The 15,785-nt window shown below is 53.9% G+C and overlaps 5 protein-coding genes across 5 annotated transcripts; 1 reads left to right on the top strand and 4 right to left on the bottom strand.

Annotated features, from left to right (window-relative positions):
* Window positions 1-157: 157 nt before the first annotated feature.
* PG997_010155 (uncharacterized protein) lies at window positions 158-637 on the bottom strand (the record flags this gene model as incomplete). Its single annotated transcript, XM_066814470.1, has 1 exon — window positions 158-637. The coding sequence occupies one exon, from the start codon at window positions 635-637 to the stop codon at window positions 158-160; it is 480 nt and encodes a 159-aa protein (XP_066666432.1).
* Window positions 638-5,396: 4,759 nt separating this feature from the next.
* PG997_010154 (laminaripentaose-producing beta-1 3-glucanase) lies at window positions 5,397-6,999 on the top strand (the record flags this gene model as incomplete). Its single annotated transcript, XM_066814469.1, has 2 exons — window positions 5,397-5,607; window positions 5,921-6,999. 2 exons carry the CDS (start codon window positions 5,397-5,399, stop codon window positions 6,997-6,999), a joined length of 1,290 nt encoding a protein of 429 aa, XP_066666431.1.
* A 4,128-nt stretch (window positions 7,000-11,127) lies between these two features.
* PG997_010153 (uncharacterized protein) lies at window positions 11,128-12,412 on the bottom strand (the record flags this gene model as incomplete). The annotated part of the gene is made up of 4 exons (XM_066814468.1): window positions 11,128-11,376; window positions 11,429-11,608; window positions 11,664-11,825; window positions 11,891-12,412. The coding sequence occupies 4 exons, from the start codon at window positions 12,410-12,412 to the stop codon at window positions 11,128-11,130; spliced, it is 1,113 nt and encodes a 370-aa protein (XP_066666430.1).
* Window positions 12,413-13,100: 688 nt separating this feature from the next.
* On the bottom strand, window positions 13,101-14,389 carry PG997_010152 (Major facilitator superfamily domain- general substrate transporter; the record flags this gene model as incomplete). The annotated part of the gene is made up of 4 exons (XM_066814467.1): window positions 13,101-13,552; window positions 13,713-14,010; window positions 14,102-14,179; window positions 14,246-14,389. 4 exons carry the CDS (start codon window positions 14,387-14,389, stop codon window positions 13,101-13,103), a joined length of 972 nt encoding a protein of 323 aa, XP_066666429.1.
* Window positions 14,390-14,396: 7 nt separating this feature from the next.
* On the bottom strand, window positions 14,397-14,974 carry PG997_010151 (major facilitator superfamily domain-containing protein; the record flags this gene model as incomplete). The annotated part of the gene is made up of 2 exons (XM_066814466.1): window positions 14,397-14,679; window positions 14,733-14,974. 2 exons carry the CDS (start codon window positions 14,972-14,974, stop codon window positions 14,397-14,399), a joined length of 525 nt encoding a protein of 174 aa, XP_066666428.1.
* Between the last annotated feature and the right edge of the window lie 811 nt (window positions 14,975-15,785).

Here is a 15,785-nt window from a genome sequence, read left to right as displayed (position 1 = left end):
TCAAAAAGAAAGATGTCTTAGCTGCTTCGATGGAGCCTAATGAAATATAATAACATTCTCTATGAACCGCAATTAGTCATCCCTTGAAATGTATTGATACAAGCCTCCGAAGAGGCTGCGAGCAAGTCCCATCACCTGACCTAACCCTCATCATCGCTTAAGCGTAGTAGTGACTCGCCACCGGCCGCGAAGCCTCCCTCTCGGGCCCGGCGTTGTGAACGGACGGCACGGCGCTGAGGATCTGCGAGTCCGGCACGGTCGGCAGGGGCTTCTGCTTGCCGCCCGCGTTGATGGGCGCGAGCATGGAGTCATCCTCGTAGCTGCCGTACCCGTACCGGGCCTCGAGCCGCTTCCACCGCGCCACCCGGCACTTCCAGAACACGGTCATGACGAGCGCGATCAGCGCCAGCCCGACCAAGATGACGCCGACGATGGCGCCCGCCACGGACGCGCTGTTTTGCGAGTGCTCGGGCTGTTCGGGGACCAGGTCGTCGCGGGGTTGCAGGACTGGGCATCTCCGCGTCTCCGGGCGACCGGAGGCGGTGTAGCAGGGGTTGCTGCTCCTTTTCGCTTCGTAACTTGGCATGGGAGCGACAAGGCTTCCGGCTGCAAATGCCGCGAACTGCACGGGCGCCATGGTAATCCTCCTGTATCGATGCTGAATACGAGATATTGGCGTAGTTCAGGTGAGGGAGGAGCTGATAGGTATGCACTTCGTGGGCGCGAAAGCAGCGGTGAGTGGCGACGACGACAAGGTGGAGAAAAGAGCGGACGTCTTCAATAGCGAGCTGAAGACAGAGAATGAAAAATGTCGAAGATAAGTTTCAAACGAATGACTTGACTTTCGTCCTTGACCAACGTCGCGACGGAAAGCAGTTGGATGCAGCAGCAGGTGTTGGAGGCGGCAGTGCTGCTGTGCCGCGCATCCTGAGATTGATTTTCTCCTCTCGCCGTCTGCGGATGGAAGGCCGGCCCACTGTTACTTAAGCGACATTGTTCCCACCGACGGCGTCAATGCGCGTGGATCAACATTGATCCATGTAGATCTTGGTGCGTATGTAGATGTGTATGAATGAGCACGTTGAGGTTGGTTGGTCTATGTAGATTTATGCATCGTGATAATGCTACGAATTGTTATCCGGTCAGCTTTGGCCAGGAGCCAAAGGGGAAGGGTCGGTTGGGCTGTGCGCTTCTGGAAAAGGAGATGGCCAGGACCCACTCAGAAGGGATCGTCAGGGGTCGGCGTACGAGATATCCGAGTGCTATTCTTGGTACTGGACAGACACCGTCACCATTTGGAATGGGTATGATGTTATACAGAAATAGTTTGCTTTCTGGTGGTGTGGAGTGTCGGCTGGAATGGTTGATCAGGGTCTGATTGAGTAAAGATGACGGTAGCAATAGAACCACTTCGCTGGGTTCTGCTTTATTTTTACTTGATATGCAATGCAATTGGCAGCCAAGTATGGAAATGGTAAGCCCGGGGCAGTCAGGTGACTTTGTCAAGGTCATGGTTCGAAAACACCAAAGGAGCATCACCAAGTTGATTTGGTAGTAAAACCTGTAAAGTCAACCACAGTAGCTGCAAATATGTCAAAAAACTGCAAAAGAGCACCTGAGATTTCGGAAAATCCCAGGATCGAGAAACCACTTCGGCGGCTCGAACCCTCGAGTTCAGGTTTCAGTGGAGGGACCTTTCGGGTTTGCAAGAGCTACTCGTTGTATTTCATCTGGCCATCAAGTTACGATTTCAGTGGAGGGATTGCTCGGCTTGTGGGAAAATGCAGATATTAGAACTTATGTGTCTTACCTGTTGCTCTGATGCCTAGGAAACAGAAGTTTGCCTTGTTTTTGGGGCACCTACACAACAGGTACACACTGTTTCAGCACTGGAACTGCCACACAATGCCACCTAGTGACCTCACATGTCAGGTGGAATTGCTTTTTGGCGTCTTTCATTGTTTGATTATTGCTTAACAGGCTACTACGTTTCATATACTTTTCTCCCCTTTCTTCTCATTAGCAAACAAGTGGACTGGCCTGAGTATCAAACGGCTTGCAGCCAGTTTTTGATATCACGTACACCTTGAAACTCCCTGTTACATTTGCGTTCCAACACACATATTCTCATGTCAGGCACAAAGACGCCTGATGAACAGGGGTACTTACGTATCAGGGCACGATTTGATACAAATGGTAAAGCAAAGAGAGCTTCAAGGCACCGCTTGGAGGGATACCAATCGACCATGGCGAAGCAACTACGCCTTATTATGGCATCGTCTGGAAAGTAAGGAGATACAGGTGAACGTCAGCTGATCATGTCAACACAGCAACATAAGAATAAAAGTTGCATCTCTAAGCTGTCACTTAGGCATTGCAAACACTGGTTTGGTCGGATGCCTCGCACATCTAACCCCTCATATGCCACTAGTACCAGTGATATCACATTTCATATCTCAAGAAAATGATTATTAAATCACTGCAGCATCAACACATATGATTCATCAGCTGACTCCAAGGTACCATTGGGGGTTCACTGCTCACTCTTGAACTCCCAGGGAGCCAGAATATGATATTTTCAGCATATTTGCTACTACTGCTGCTGCTTCAACTAAGGAGAAAACCTTTGACCGCCAGCAATTTAGCATGCCGGTTGTTACCTGATTTACCAGCTGCCAGCGCTAATGCATGCAAATGTTGATGTAGTCAAACCATAGACCATGCATACCCAGTGCACGTCCCCATGAGTGGCTGCACTTGATACAGCCTCGATTTGCTTCTACTATACTAGTGCTTACTTTAGTGACAGCTAAGCTCGGGTGCTTGGCCAAGCTTGACACCATCGTGGGCTGCCGGGACCCTCTTAAGCGCGGGTGGCTAGGACGGTACACTAAACCCAACGACAGTAAGCTTATCTACTTCCAACTGACAGGAGCGTTTCGGATCTTTAGAAGCGCAGCCTGTAACGGATTGGGAAACGTCATTGGGTCTGATCACTAGTGCAAGCTGTTGGCAAGCCGTGTCGCTCTCCAAAAGTCCAAGTGACAGCAGGAGTAACGTTTCCAGTAACGAGCGAGCATATGCCCACCCCCAAAAGGCCACGCGTAGAGGATTAGAGATGAGGAGAATGTGGCCTCATCATCTTGGACATATGGACATATTCATCGGTTCACCTGACTTGCAACATCTTCGATTGCCGCTTCTAGTCATTGTTGGCCGACCGGATCTGCTTGCCTACGCTGTCGCAAAATTGTTCCGACACATCATCTTCCATTACGGCAATGCACGTGTTGGTTCCTGTCAGGGATTTTGAGTGTAACCTACCACTTCCTTGTTCGTGGCGCATCCATCAAAAGGATGCCGGCCAATTTCCGACAGGATCCGGACGGCGACAACTCTTTTTGTGCAGGGGCCAAATCTTCCGTTTTGGCTACGAATCCAATCAAGAGTAGAACATGTCATCCGAAAGTAGTTCTTGGGGGACTAAGTCAGTTCAATGGACCAAGTCTTTGCTTCAGCTATGACATGACTACTATAGAAGGCAGCCAAGGCCCCCAAATTATTCCATTGATCCTAGGCCATGCCGATCTCCCGATATCCAAGCCTGTCGATCCCATCGTCGAAGTCTTGCAGGACCCTGATCGGCTGCCGATCCCAACGCCTTACACTCAGCTACCGCCAATCACTTTCCTAAAGTTGGTAGACGGCTGTGGCGGAATTCCGACTCGTCTGTGCCGCCATCCTAATTGACAGGGGCCGGGGCTGTCAGCTCGAATGCAGGCATGGGGGCTGCTGAGTAGCTGGAGTGGGACACAGAGCTTAAACCTTTCGTCTTGTTCTAGTAAGCCGTCAGGAACCCGGTCTGGGGTAAGTTACCCGTCAACTGACCACATGCATGAACCTGGCATGAACTATTGCTCACCACATACCATTACTGCGAAGAGATAGTAACGTTGCGAGAGCAAGAACCTTTCCCTTGCAACCCCGGCCCCCATCTCAATATTGATTCTGGTTCCTGAGCCGCATGCATGCAATTCCGAAATCCTTGGCATATTCGGCCATGCGTACTTACTGACACCACCTTTCCCAGCTATGCTTATTTTGTTAACTGCATTCGCTTTCGCCTCTTCCACGCGCCTGCTAGACTGGATGATATTGTTCGAAGACAGCACCAACACCACGAGTAAAGATTGAAGGAACAGATTGCCAGGAACCTCCCTGCGCGCAGGGAATGATTTCGAGTCTGGGCAAACTTGTCCCATGGGTCCATACTTCCTTGTGCGCGAACCCTTCATCCTACAGAGAACCACACCAAGGATTCCTAGCCGGAGCCAAGAGGCCCAAAAAGAACACTAAGAATAGTTACGGGTAGCCAAGCCCTCGGTATTCCACTATGGCGTTGCCTGTCGTCGACTGTTGATGGCGCGTCCGTCTTTCGATTTCTTCCATTTTCCTTCTGGAACTTCTCGGAGTGCCCTTTAGAGTTCGGTACCTGTATCGACCAGCGCCAGTAGTGTTGCTCCTAGAAGTGCCATTCCCCACGTGTAGGGTATGTCGCGACTCGAACCGCCCGTAGCGCGAGACCGAAAGGTGTGGCTAAGAAAGGGCGATGTTGAAAAGTGGGAGTGTATCTTTTAGCGCTTACCCGCCTCCGCCAACATACAACCTCGGGCGTTACGTTTGGATTAGCGGCCGTTTATGAACATCCCAACGGTCGTCCGATCTAGTGCCTGGGATCTTGAACCTACCAGGCCTGTGGATGTGGTGGGTTTCTCTCCAACCGACGCAATGACTCGGAGCTCCTCCATCTCGACCAGCAAGCAAGTGGAGCGGTCAGACCCGAACGGCGCTGAGAACTCTGTCAAGCTGTCCTTATACCTGCCTCTTTGGTGAAATCATGTGTTGGCAAATCCTACTGAGCTGCACAGAGGAGGGTGGCATGAAGTGTCCTCACGCCATGAGGAGTAGGCAGATCGACGGCGGCCTGTCAGGAGACCACTACCGTCCTACTCAGGACCCCGAGTCGGTTGAGTCGGCCGAAACGCTCCACGATCCACCGCATAGCGCAACGGCGAGAGAGAGACGAGGTGTATAAAGTGTTTCCATCTCCTCCTCGACATGATTCCCGTTTCCTTTCGTTCTTCAACGCAGCCAACTATCATACACGGGTCTTGCGACTATCCATCGCTTCTTTCTTTCTTGTTTCCCCCTCCCTCTCTCTACAGTCGCTCCTTGAATATCAGTTCAAACCACAGTGCCGGACACACTCGGGCATCTACTCTACTGGCTATTATCGTATAGTCACTCTCACTTAACCACTCCATTACCATCACTCTCCTTATTCTATTACTTTCAGGTATATAGACACACATAAAAGTCCCACGCACATATATACAATGCGCGGCTTTTTCTCCCTGGCGGTAGCGAGTGCTACGGCCTTCATCGGCCTCTCGGTCGCTACGCCGATTCCCATCACGGTGGACCCGGGCAGCGAGGGTGACATCATCATGACTAGCGGCAACACTCTCAACGGAACAATGTACCCTTCGACCCTGACCAACACCGCTAGCCTGCAGCTATCTCTGCAGAACAGTCTAGGCGACAATGGTGAGTTCGATTTTTCTTCTTCTTCTATTTTCTATTTCTCTTCTTTTCTCTCCTTCTTCGAGTCACGCTTGGCGCGATTCAGTTTAGCTTGAATCGGTCGTCGGATCTCTGTTACCCCCTAGCCTTAGCTGCAGGACGGTTATTTCAACCACCACCCCAGCATATCGTCATGTGGTCCACTTTTTGAAACATCTCCTCACCACCATGACTCTTTGACTCTCTTTTCTCTTTCTCTCTCTCCCCCCCAGCCAGCCTCTTCGGGGCAGACACTAGTTTCAGGAAACCGACCCCGTACTAATTCACGATGTCGTAGTCAACGCCTACATCACGGGCAAGGACAAGAACAACGCCCTGGTGATCCTGCAGGCCGACGGGTCCTACTACTACCCCAACCCGAGCGGCTCCAAGGCGCCCAAGAGGGTGTCGGCCGACATCGCCATCCCGCTCGGGTCCAAGGGCACGACCAAGCAGGTCACCCTCCCGGACTTCCTGACCTCGGGCCGCATCTACTTCGCCATGGGCACCATCAACTTCTTCACCGTGCTCAACGACGCCGGCGAGATCGGCCTCGTCCAGCCCGCGGCCGAGAACCCGCGCGACCCCTCGGCGGGCGTCGAGTGGGGCTTCGTCGAGTTCACCTACAACGAGAGCGGCGTCTGGGCCAACCTGTCCTTCGTCGACTTCGTCGGCCCCTCCTTCTCCATGTCCCTCACCCTCGCCAACGGCGGCACCCAGTCCGTCCGCGGCCTCCAGCCCGGCGCCCTCGACAAGATCTGCGACGAGATGGTCGCGCAGGCGGCCAAGGACGGCCAGCCCTGGGACAAGATGTGCGTCAAGAGCAGCGCGGGCAAGTCGCTGCGCGTCATCTCGCCGCTCAAGTACCGGGCCCTGAACCCGGACGCGCTGTCGGACTACTACAGCGACTACGTCGACAAGGTCTGGCAGACGTACAGCAGCCAGGACCTGACCATCGACACGCAGGGCGCGGCCGGCAAGGTCAAGTGCCGCGTCAGCGGCAGCACCCTCAGCTGCGCCGGCGACAACCGCGGCTACGCGAAGCCGTCCATCGACGACATCCTGGGGTGCAACTCCGGGCCCTTCACCGTGCAGCCGGGCGACAACGGCGTGCACACGGCCGTCGTCCCGCGCCTCTGCGCCGCCTTCTACCGCTCCACCCTGCTCATGAACGGCGGCGCCCTGCAGCCGTCCGTTCCCAGCACCAAGTACTACAGCGCGGACCCGACCATCCACTACGGCCGCATCGTGCACAAGTACGAGCTCGACGGCGTCGGCTACACCTTCGCCTACGACGACGTCAACCCGGACGGCGAGAACGCCGCCGGCGTCCTGGCCGGCGCCAACCCCAAGCTGTTCTCCATCACCGCCGGCTAAAGAACCCACAACACACCAATCAACATTATATACACGAGCCAATCCTTCCCTATACCCACATTCTTTCTCCTGGGTTGGTCTCGATATATAATCCCATTCTTTCACCTTGTTCATTTGAGTCGAGTGTTATGGGATCATTTTTCATAATGCCCTATCTATTTGACTCTTTCCATTCGTTGTAAATCTTATTATTAGACTATCTTGTATATAGCGATACCAATCATTTTACGGGCTACATGTCCTCTCCTCACATGCTACTAAGTTCACCAGTCGGTTACAGTGATATGATTCTTGACTTACCAGTCTACCTCACAGCCTATTAAACGACACTCGCTCACTGTCTATCGCTTCAAACTTGACTGTCTTGCGTTTGAATTGAAATAGAGAATAAAATAAAGAAGTCGAAACTACATGTGACCCTGAATTTATCAACCCTCACCTGGAACTCTGAAGATCGCTTTGGTTGACACATGAAACAAATTCAACCACAAGCCTTCTCCCCAAGATGAGACCACTTCAAAAGACCCAAGCGGCTGAAAAGTCAACAGAAATTAGACAAGAGCTAAAGCATTGGATCACTGGTCACATGACGGGAGAAGGTAGGTAGTTTATGATTACATTTGACATTGAGAGTATCACATCTAGATGTAATGGCTTTATGGCGATACTAACTCGGCATATCGTGATTGAATATGGACAAGAACGACGTCACTCTGAGAGTGACAGCTAATCTACATGAGTTGTTTTCAAGACATTGTCTTTCCTGGATTGGTCCTCCATCTTAGAACTCCTGGAACCCCTTTAGTTGGGAACGCACTGGGAGTAGTAGTCGTTCTGCTTCTTGCAGGTACCCTCGGCGCAAGAAGAAGCGCCGCTGAAGCCGTTGCCACCGCACTGAGCGTACAGAGCAGCGCCGGAGCCGGAGCCACCGGTAGCGGGAGCCTGAGTAGGGGCAGGCTTGGTGGAGGTCTGGAGGGTAGTAGGGGCGGCGGGGGCAGCGGAAGAGGGAGCGGCCGCCGAGGGGGCAGGCTTGGCGGGAGCGGCGGGAGCAGCACCACCGGAGCCACCAGCGGCGGCGATCTTGGGGCCGGGGATGGGGTAGTCGCTGTTGGCCTGGTAGATGTTGAAAAGAACACCCGGGTCGGACTCCTTGTAGAGGGAGGTGCCCTTGACACCAGCGGGGGTGGAGGAGCCACCACCAGTGACCTTGAGGTTGACGCACTGGGGGTAGAACTGAGCACCACCCTCGCGGTTACCCTCGTGGAGGGCGATCATCTCGTGGCGCAGGACGTACTCGCCCTCGGCCAGATCGGCAGGGACGGTGACGGTCCACTTGTTGCCGGCCTTGATCAGGTCGTCACTGGCCCACTGGCCGGGCTGCGAGGAGCCATCGACGAGACCAGCCTCGTCAATCTTGAAGAACTCGAGCGAGGAGGGGTCGACGGAAGAGCAGGCGCCGCTGCACTTGGCCATGTAGTCAATGACGGGGCCGTGGTGGGACTCTGGCCAGGTGTCCCATTCGAGGTCAACCTTACCGCCAGCAGCGACGGTAGCGGACAGAGCACCGGGCTTTCCACCGCGGTGGCAGATGATGTCAGCATCGCCGACAGCAGAGGCGGCAACGAAACCGTTGTCGTTGGCAGTGGTGGTCCAACCGACGCTCTTGCCCTGGCTACCGGGGCCGAAGCCATCGTAGGACTTGCCATCGGCAGTGATGGTCTTGATGTGGCCGTGAGCGGAGACGAGGGCCGGGGCCGCAGCGAGGGCGGCGAGGAGGACGGAAACTTGGTTCTTGGTGAAAGACATGGTGATGGTGTTTGTTGTTTGTTTGTTTTGAAAAAACCTGCAAATCAAGTAGGGTGCTGTCGAGAGTAAAGTTATCGGACTTGCGAAAGAGTGGAAGAATGATATGCAGTCAATGCAGATAGCGAATGTGTACTGAAAGAAGGTGGGTAGAATGAAGATTCAATGACGATGATGCCTGTGATGAGGAAAAGAAAAAGACCATCTGGGACGAGTGCGACTGCCATCTTTATAGATTCGGCATCCCTGTGCGACGACCAACCATGATCCGAGGTAACGGTTGCAAGCCGCATCTCGAAGCCGCAAATCTGGTAAGGGCTGGTCCTCTCAGTGGGGGTGTTGATGGGCTGTCCGTTTCAAAATGGCGCCCCTTAACCTAAGAGCCTCAAAAAAGGGCCAAATGAGGAGTGGATATCTCGGACTGGGCTGCCGGGGTCGGCTTCGACTCAGGCGATGCGGGAGTCTTCCCACAATTGTCGAGGCGCGGAGGGTGCGTTGGTGCATTGCCCAGAGAGATCTCAATGCGCTGCCAACATTTCCAGAAGCTGGACCAGAAAAATCTTGGACATATCCGATTCCACCAATCGCAACCCGTTAGCCATGCCCAGCGCTGTCACGGTTTGATGCGCGCCTCGTTCTTCTTGCGCAAGCAGCTCCCTGCGTGCATCCAGCGGATTAATATGCAGATCCATGTTCGTCCGAACTTGCAGTCAACTCGAGACGAGAGACAACAGATGAACTGGGGCGGTGGATAGGAAGGCCAGATGAGATGCCGATCACCTCGCGCGACGGCCTGCCCTGAAACCTTTGTGGCCGAGGCACGTTCATTTGAGATCACGAACTCGGGAGTTTGAACAAGATAGAGATTGTGGTCTGTAGGGGGCAGCCTTGGAGCCGATGAAAACGGCAGCTGGGCAGCAGCTTGGCGTGCCGCCCCATCATCCTGACAGGGCGTCAAGATGAAACCACGGGGTCGTGAAGTTCAGCCGCGATTTCAATTGGACGATGGCGGCAGAGTGGAAGAGAGCGGAAGCAGGCAAAGCCCACTGTGGCCCCTGCAAGAAACCGCCAAGACGTTACCGATTTACGACAGATTAATGAGGCTGCAGGGGAAGTGCAGGAGAAGTACAGGGGGCCCCAGGGCATTGCTAGGGCATTTCTGGGCATTTGGCGCTGGCAGGGTATCCACTGGCCTGTCCACTTTGTTCCCTGTGCACAGTTGCAATCATTTCCCAACGTCCTGGACCGGGTGGATTGCGTGTGTTTAGCTTTCGGTAGCGACAGCCGGAAGGGATGGTTAGATGCTGGGATCTCGGAATAGCGGTCCTGTGAAATCGTGGATTACGGATTTCTGAGCTGGCAGCTGTTTTCCTTGGCTAGTAAGAGGTAGGTTGAAGAAACAGCGCTGAGTGCCGCGTTCTAGATCACGGCATTGGCGGCTCTGGCGGCGGTCAGAGATGGCAGAAATAGACGGGCCTCCCATCCATACCCATGCCCATCCATCCCCGTTTCCCATGCAGACTTCTCCTTTGTCGCATGTAGCCCCCGCAGGCAGGGCAGGGGTGGCCTGTTTATGCCGCTTTTGGCGTCTCAACGCCCACACTCCTTTTCGCCGTGCATCCTGCCTAGCCTGCATCCTGGTGCTCGATAATTTCTTACTCAGGCGATGGCCTGACATACACACCGACTTAGTCGGCTAATGTCGTCATCATAGTAGCCGCCATGGCCTAGCACCTGCTGCAGAGAAAGTCTCCAATGCTGCAAAGACGGTCTCTAACACGAGGACCCTGCGCTTACCTCTACGAAGCGCAATTCACCAACATCGCCAGAACCGCATAGAAAAGCGACCACGGAGACATCATGTAGGTAGACGCGGATCGGAGATTCGGTGGCAATCAGGCAGGCCAAGTATCCAAAGTCGGAGCTTTAGGTCCCCTTTCACCTCCTGGAGAGATATTCGAACGGGTGCAAACAGCAGTACCATGTGCGTCAGAAGTATGGCACCGGGTAAACTTCGATCTTTACTCTGTCTTTTCTTTTTGGCGATGGAAACCAGATGACGAGCCGGAGAAATGTCAGAACCCATTCAGGTTGCGACCTGGAGCCCCGTAAGCGTTGGTAAGCGCCCAACTCCCGTGAACTTGTCTGCTGGAATCCCACTTGCAGGCGCTCCAGAGGTAACGGGATGCCCGAAAACGATGGATGTGACAGCAGCACCAGCAGTGGAGGGATCCTCTCAGAGAAACACATGTGGGATGTGCAGGCGGTGCGGATGACGAGGCCTTTCAGCTATCCTTGGTTCGACAAACGGAACGGATGGAAAAATTACACCGCCAGATGTTCCTTGATGTAACCGTCGAGTTTTGTCAACGCCTCCTCCAACACCGCCGTTTCGCAGACATAGCCCATGCGCACATAGCCTTTGAAGGCCTTCCCATGCCCGAAGCACTTGGAGCCTGGCACGAGCATGACCTTCGTCCTCGCCAGTACGTCCCGACAGAATTGCACATCGTCGACTGCCTCGCCGCCGCCGCCGAATCGCCGTCGTGCCCGCCATGGGCTTGACCCATGACACTTGGCCGCCGTGTTTCTCGACAAACTGCGACAGCAACTCTAAGTTACGGACTGCAAGCGCCAAGTTGCGCGACAGCAGCCCCGGCCGGACTGACGGGTGCAGCGCGTAGCGCGCCACCTGGTCATCGAGTTGAGATACGCTGATGGTGGTGTAGTCGCGCGCCGCCGCCAGCTGTTCGATGAAGTCGCGGCTGGGCGACGCGACCCAGCCCACCCGGATGCCCGCCAGTGCCTAAGCCTTGGACAAGGACGAGGTGACGATGGCTTTCGTAGCCAATGGTCGCGACGGATGGTGTCGTCGTGGCTGCCGTGTCGTGGAAGAGCGGCCTGTAGACCTCGTCGGAGAACAGGATGATGTTGTGATTGCGTGCCACGTCAATTATGCTTGCCAAGACGTCGCTTGGGATCGTTGCGCCTGTTGGGTTGTTGGGGTTATTGATCACAATCATCTACCCGGTTCTTTTAGTTATGTTCTTCTGGGTTATGCATTTGAGTTAGTACGTGACTTTCTTACCTTGGTATTGTCCTTGATCAATGCCTCAAGTGTAGCAACGTCCGGTATCCAACCACCCTCTTCCTTCAGCTCCCACAGCGATACTTCAGCCCCCAGACTCTCAGGTACCGCATAGAGCTGCTGGTAGGTCGGAAATACGCAGATGACATGATCGCCCGGCCCGACCAGGGTGTAGAAGACCAGGTGGTTTGCCGATATGGCGCCCTGGGTGATCAGCACATGCTCTTTCGTAATTCTCTTTGGCGATCCCTGTGCACCATCTTGGTACAGGTCCGCAATATGAGAACGTAGTTCATCCGAGCCCCGGATCGGGCCGTACGTGAGCCTTGCGCTCAGGTCCAAAGGAATAGTAGTACTGTACTGCCGTCCTCCTCCATTGTCGTCCTGCCGTCGCTCGTCGAATTGGACCAGCTTGTCGATGGAGATGGATGAGCAGCACGTTTCGGCGACGTTCAGCACCCCTGGCGTGTTCTCGTACTCATCCATCCATTGCTCCACGTCGAAGGGTGTGATCTTCACCATCCTGGCTGTTGCTCGCGACCCCACCTCTCAGCCCGCGTCGGCGTTAAGGCAATTGAGGAGACCGTCAGTAAGTCCTCCGCACAGACAGTTGATATTCAAGTCGCGACGCTGCACCAAGTAGGTTGAAGGACGACTTAGCGAATATATCGTCGACTGTGAACTCTTCGTTTGGCAAGAGAGGTAGATGGGGGAGGAAAGCTAGATTTGGAGTTCAAGATGAGGGGACGATGATGAAATCTGGGACGGGTTTGGCAGGTCGAACTTGACGCTAGAACTGCACATGCACTTGTATCATTACGCCTCTTGCCTTCCAGTCCAACTACGAGTCAAAGCAACCACCGAATAGAATGCACAACATGCTTTTGATGTTTCAAAGCTACACATCGTAGTACATCTGCACTTGAACAAATTACTTCTTAATGGGAGAAAACGCCCACCTACATCAAGAGCTTACATACATGGAATAATGAATTAATCCGACATTTGCATAAATCAATCAACGCATCTTGATCAGTAGCAAGACGCCCCAACCCGACAACCAGATCTATCGTACAGGACAAACCGTCCCGTCTTTGACTTCGTTTCATCACCCGTCAGTTAGTGATAACATCGTCCCAACTTTGACGACCAACAACCACCTCTCTCCTCTTTACGAAATCCGCCTGTCAACTTTTTCCTCCCGAGAAATCTACAGATCGACCGGGAACCGTTTCCGCAACGCCTCGCCAAATCTACAAAACAGCCAAGGCACCGGCGTAAACGCCAACGTAATGAACGCCAGCACGCTATTCCCCCACCCGACATTGAGATGGTGATAAAGGGGATCCGCCGCGAGATCCAAGAACGCGCCGAAGAGGCAGCGGATCAGCAGGTTGGCCGCGAGCGCCGACGCCGCGCCCCGGGCGCCGAACGCGTCGACCAGGTAGATCTGGCCCGGGGTGATGACGACGAGGGCGCCGACGCCGACGATAAAAGTACCGATGATGGGGACGATCCAGTGCACGTGGTAGTAGGCCATCCAGCCGTACAGGAACATGCCGAGAGGGCAGATGGTGCCGACCCACTTCATGAGGATGAGGCGGTCTTCGGGTTGGGGGCGCCGTGGCGGCCCACTGTTGTATGAAGGGAAGTATATCAGCACTATTTCGAACTATCTCGCCTGGGAGAGAAGCAGTAGCAGGGAGGGAATTAGCATGGTTTCTTTAACTTACACATCTGATCACTCAGCTTAGAAAACGCCACCAGCCCCAACGCCATCCCGATCCCGAGCCCGAGGTAGCACAACCCCGAAACCCCTTACCGAAGCCGTACATGGGCGCGAAGATGGCGGGGATGGTGGCGAACAGCAAGAAGACGAGGCCGAAGATAATACCAGTATAAAGCGACATGAGTAGGACGATGGGCGAGAACACCAGCAGCTTGATGGGCCGCACGATGGCGCTCAGCAGCATCTCGCCCGGGGTCTGCTGCTTTGTTGTTTTGGGCCGGAGCTGGTCGTTGCCCGTCTCGCGGCGCAGCTTGGCGGCTTTGCGCTGGAGGAGGACGGCGCTGTTGGTTTCGCGGGTGAAGAGGGCGGTTGAGGCGGCGGAGAGGCCGGCCTATCGGGGTGGGTGGCTTGGTCAGTGGTCACGTTCCATCCCATAGTCTAAGGAGCTTTTGTGATCCAAGGGCAAGAAGGACTAAACTTACCAGGATTAGGATGATACGGAACGTCCAGCGCCATCCGATGTACTGCGAGACATATCCACCAACGATTGGACCAATAACCTATGAGTCCGGTTTGTAAGTAAACGCCAACCCCAAAGTAGAAAGAGAAGCATAGACAAAACTTACCGGCCCAATAAGCGGCCCAAGCGAAAACATCGACATAGCCTTCCCCCTCAGCTGCGGCGGATACAAATCCGCCACCGTCCCACCACCGACACTCAGGGGACCCGACGCCATGGTCCCGGCCAGGAAGCGCATGACGAGGAACATGGCGACGTCAGTACCAAAAAGCGCAGCCAAAGGTGAAGCCGATGTAACCAATATTACAGCAGTGGTAGACGACCAGCCGGCCGTACAGCTCCGAAAGCGGCGCCAGGATCAATGGGCCCAGCGCGAAGCCCAGCACGTAGATGCTGACCGTCATGAGCGCGACGATGGTGTTGGTGACGTGAAACTCGAGGGCGAGGTCGGCGACGCCGGGGCGAACATGGTGGAGGCGAGATTGCTGTTTTCGTTGAGCCTTGTTGTTAGTCAAACCGGCCAAAAGGTGGGTTTTCTTGCTTTTTACAGGTGAAAGAAGATGTACTTGATGTGAAAAAGGAGCTTCGCTCACGCTATCAAGACGAAGATGCTGACGTTCGCCACGTGCACCATCTTCGTGCCGTCCGACCAGTTTCGCGGGTTCTCCTTGTCCTCGTCGCCGTCCCAGTCTGCCAGGTTGGAATCATCCTCTGTCTTGGTGTGGTTTGATCCGGCCTCGGTGACAAAATCAGTGAGGATCTCCTTTCCGGTCTCGAGGTTTGCTGTGGGACGAGGCGGCTCCGTAGAGCTCGACTCGGGGATGTTAGTGGACATTCTACCCCGCTTGTGGAGGAGTTAAGCCGTGTCGTATCTTTCTGCGCCTCCGGTATTAGTATGTCGTCGTAATAGCCCAAATCAATTTCGGTCAGCCTTTTCTGGTGAATTTTACAAAGAACAAGATGTGCGCATCTACGTTTCGGAATATAAAGTAATCAGGAGTCAGGGGTATTAGTCGACGAAGAGCAAGATCTTCTTAGTGACTGTCCGACCCTCCGCAACTTGACCCTCCGGCGCGCCGGGTTGACGGACAATAACCCGATGCCGGTTGATGGGTATCAGTCCAGATTGCACATGATAAGCACGAGGATGGATCAGACCCGACAGTTTTGGCTGGTGATGGGTTGGAATGTGCCGATATAAGACTTCTGTTTGCTGTAAGGGGGTTGCTGGAGGATAGTATCACGTATGTTTCTATCTATGTTTTGACTTGGCAAACCCCTAATCTGAATAACCCGCCAATTACTGAGCAACACGATCTTGGATTCTACGGACGGGATGTATACCTATGATACATAAATCATCATAGTCATCTAGAAGGAAGGTTAAAATTATTATATTACGACTTCTCACGATAATGTCTGTGCAGAACGCAAGAGACCCCGAGTCTGTATGCCAAGAAGTGGTAGAACTGATGCTCACTTGGGCATTCCAAGATGGGGCAGTGACATGTACCTACGTCTTGCTTTATCGATCGTCTCCGAAAATAGAAAAAGTTCACGTAACGTGCCAGCCGGACATAACTGTTCCCGCCGTCTCTTTGTTCGTTGTGGGCGTTAGGAGCCCACCTGCAGTCCCATTTTCAGCA

The sequence above is a fragment of the Apiospora hydei genome (genome assembly GCF_038363865.1).
Source record: "Apiospora hydei strain CBS 114990 chromosome Unknown utg000007l_segment0_segment0, whole genome shotgun sequence".
Classification (NCBI taxonomy): Eukaryota; Fungi; Ascomycota; class Sordariomycetes; order Amphisphaeriales; family Apiosporaceae; genus Apiospora; species Apiospora hydei.
The sequence above is the reverse complement of the archived record's forward strand: the minus strand, read 5'-3'. Positions and strand labels throughout refer to the sequence as shown.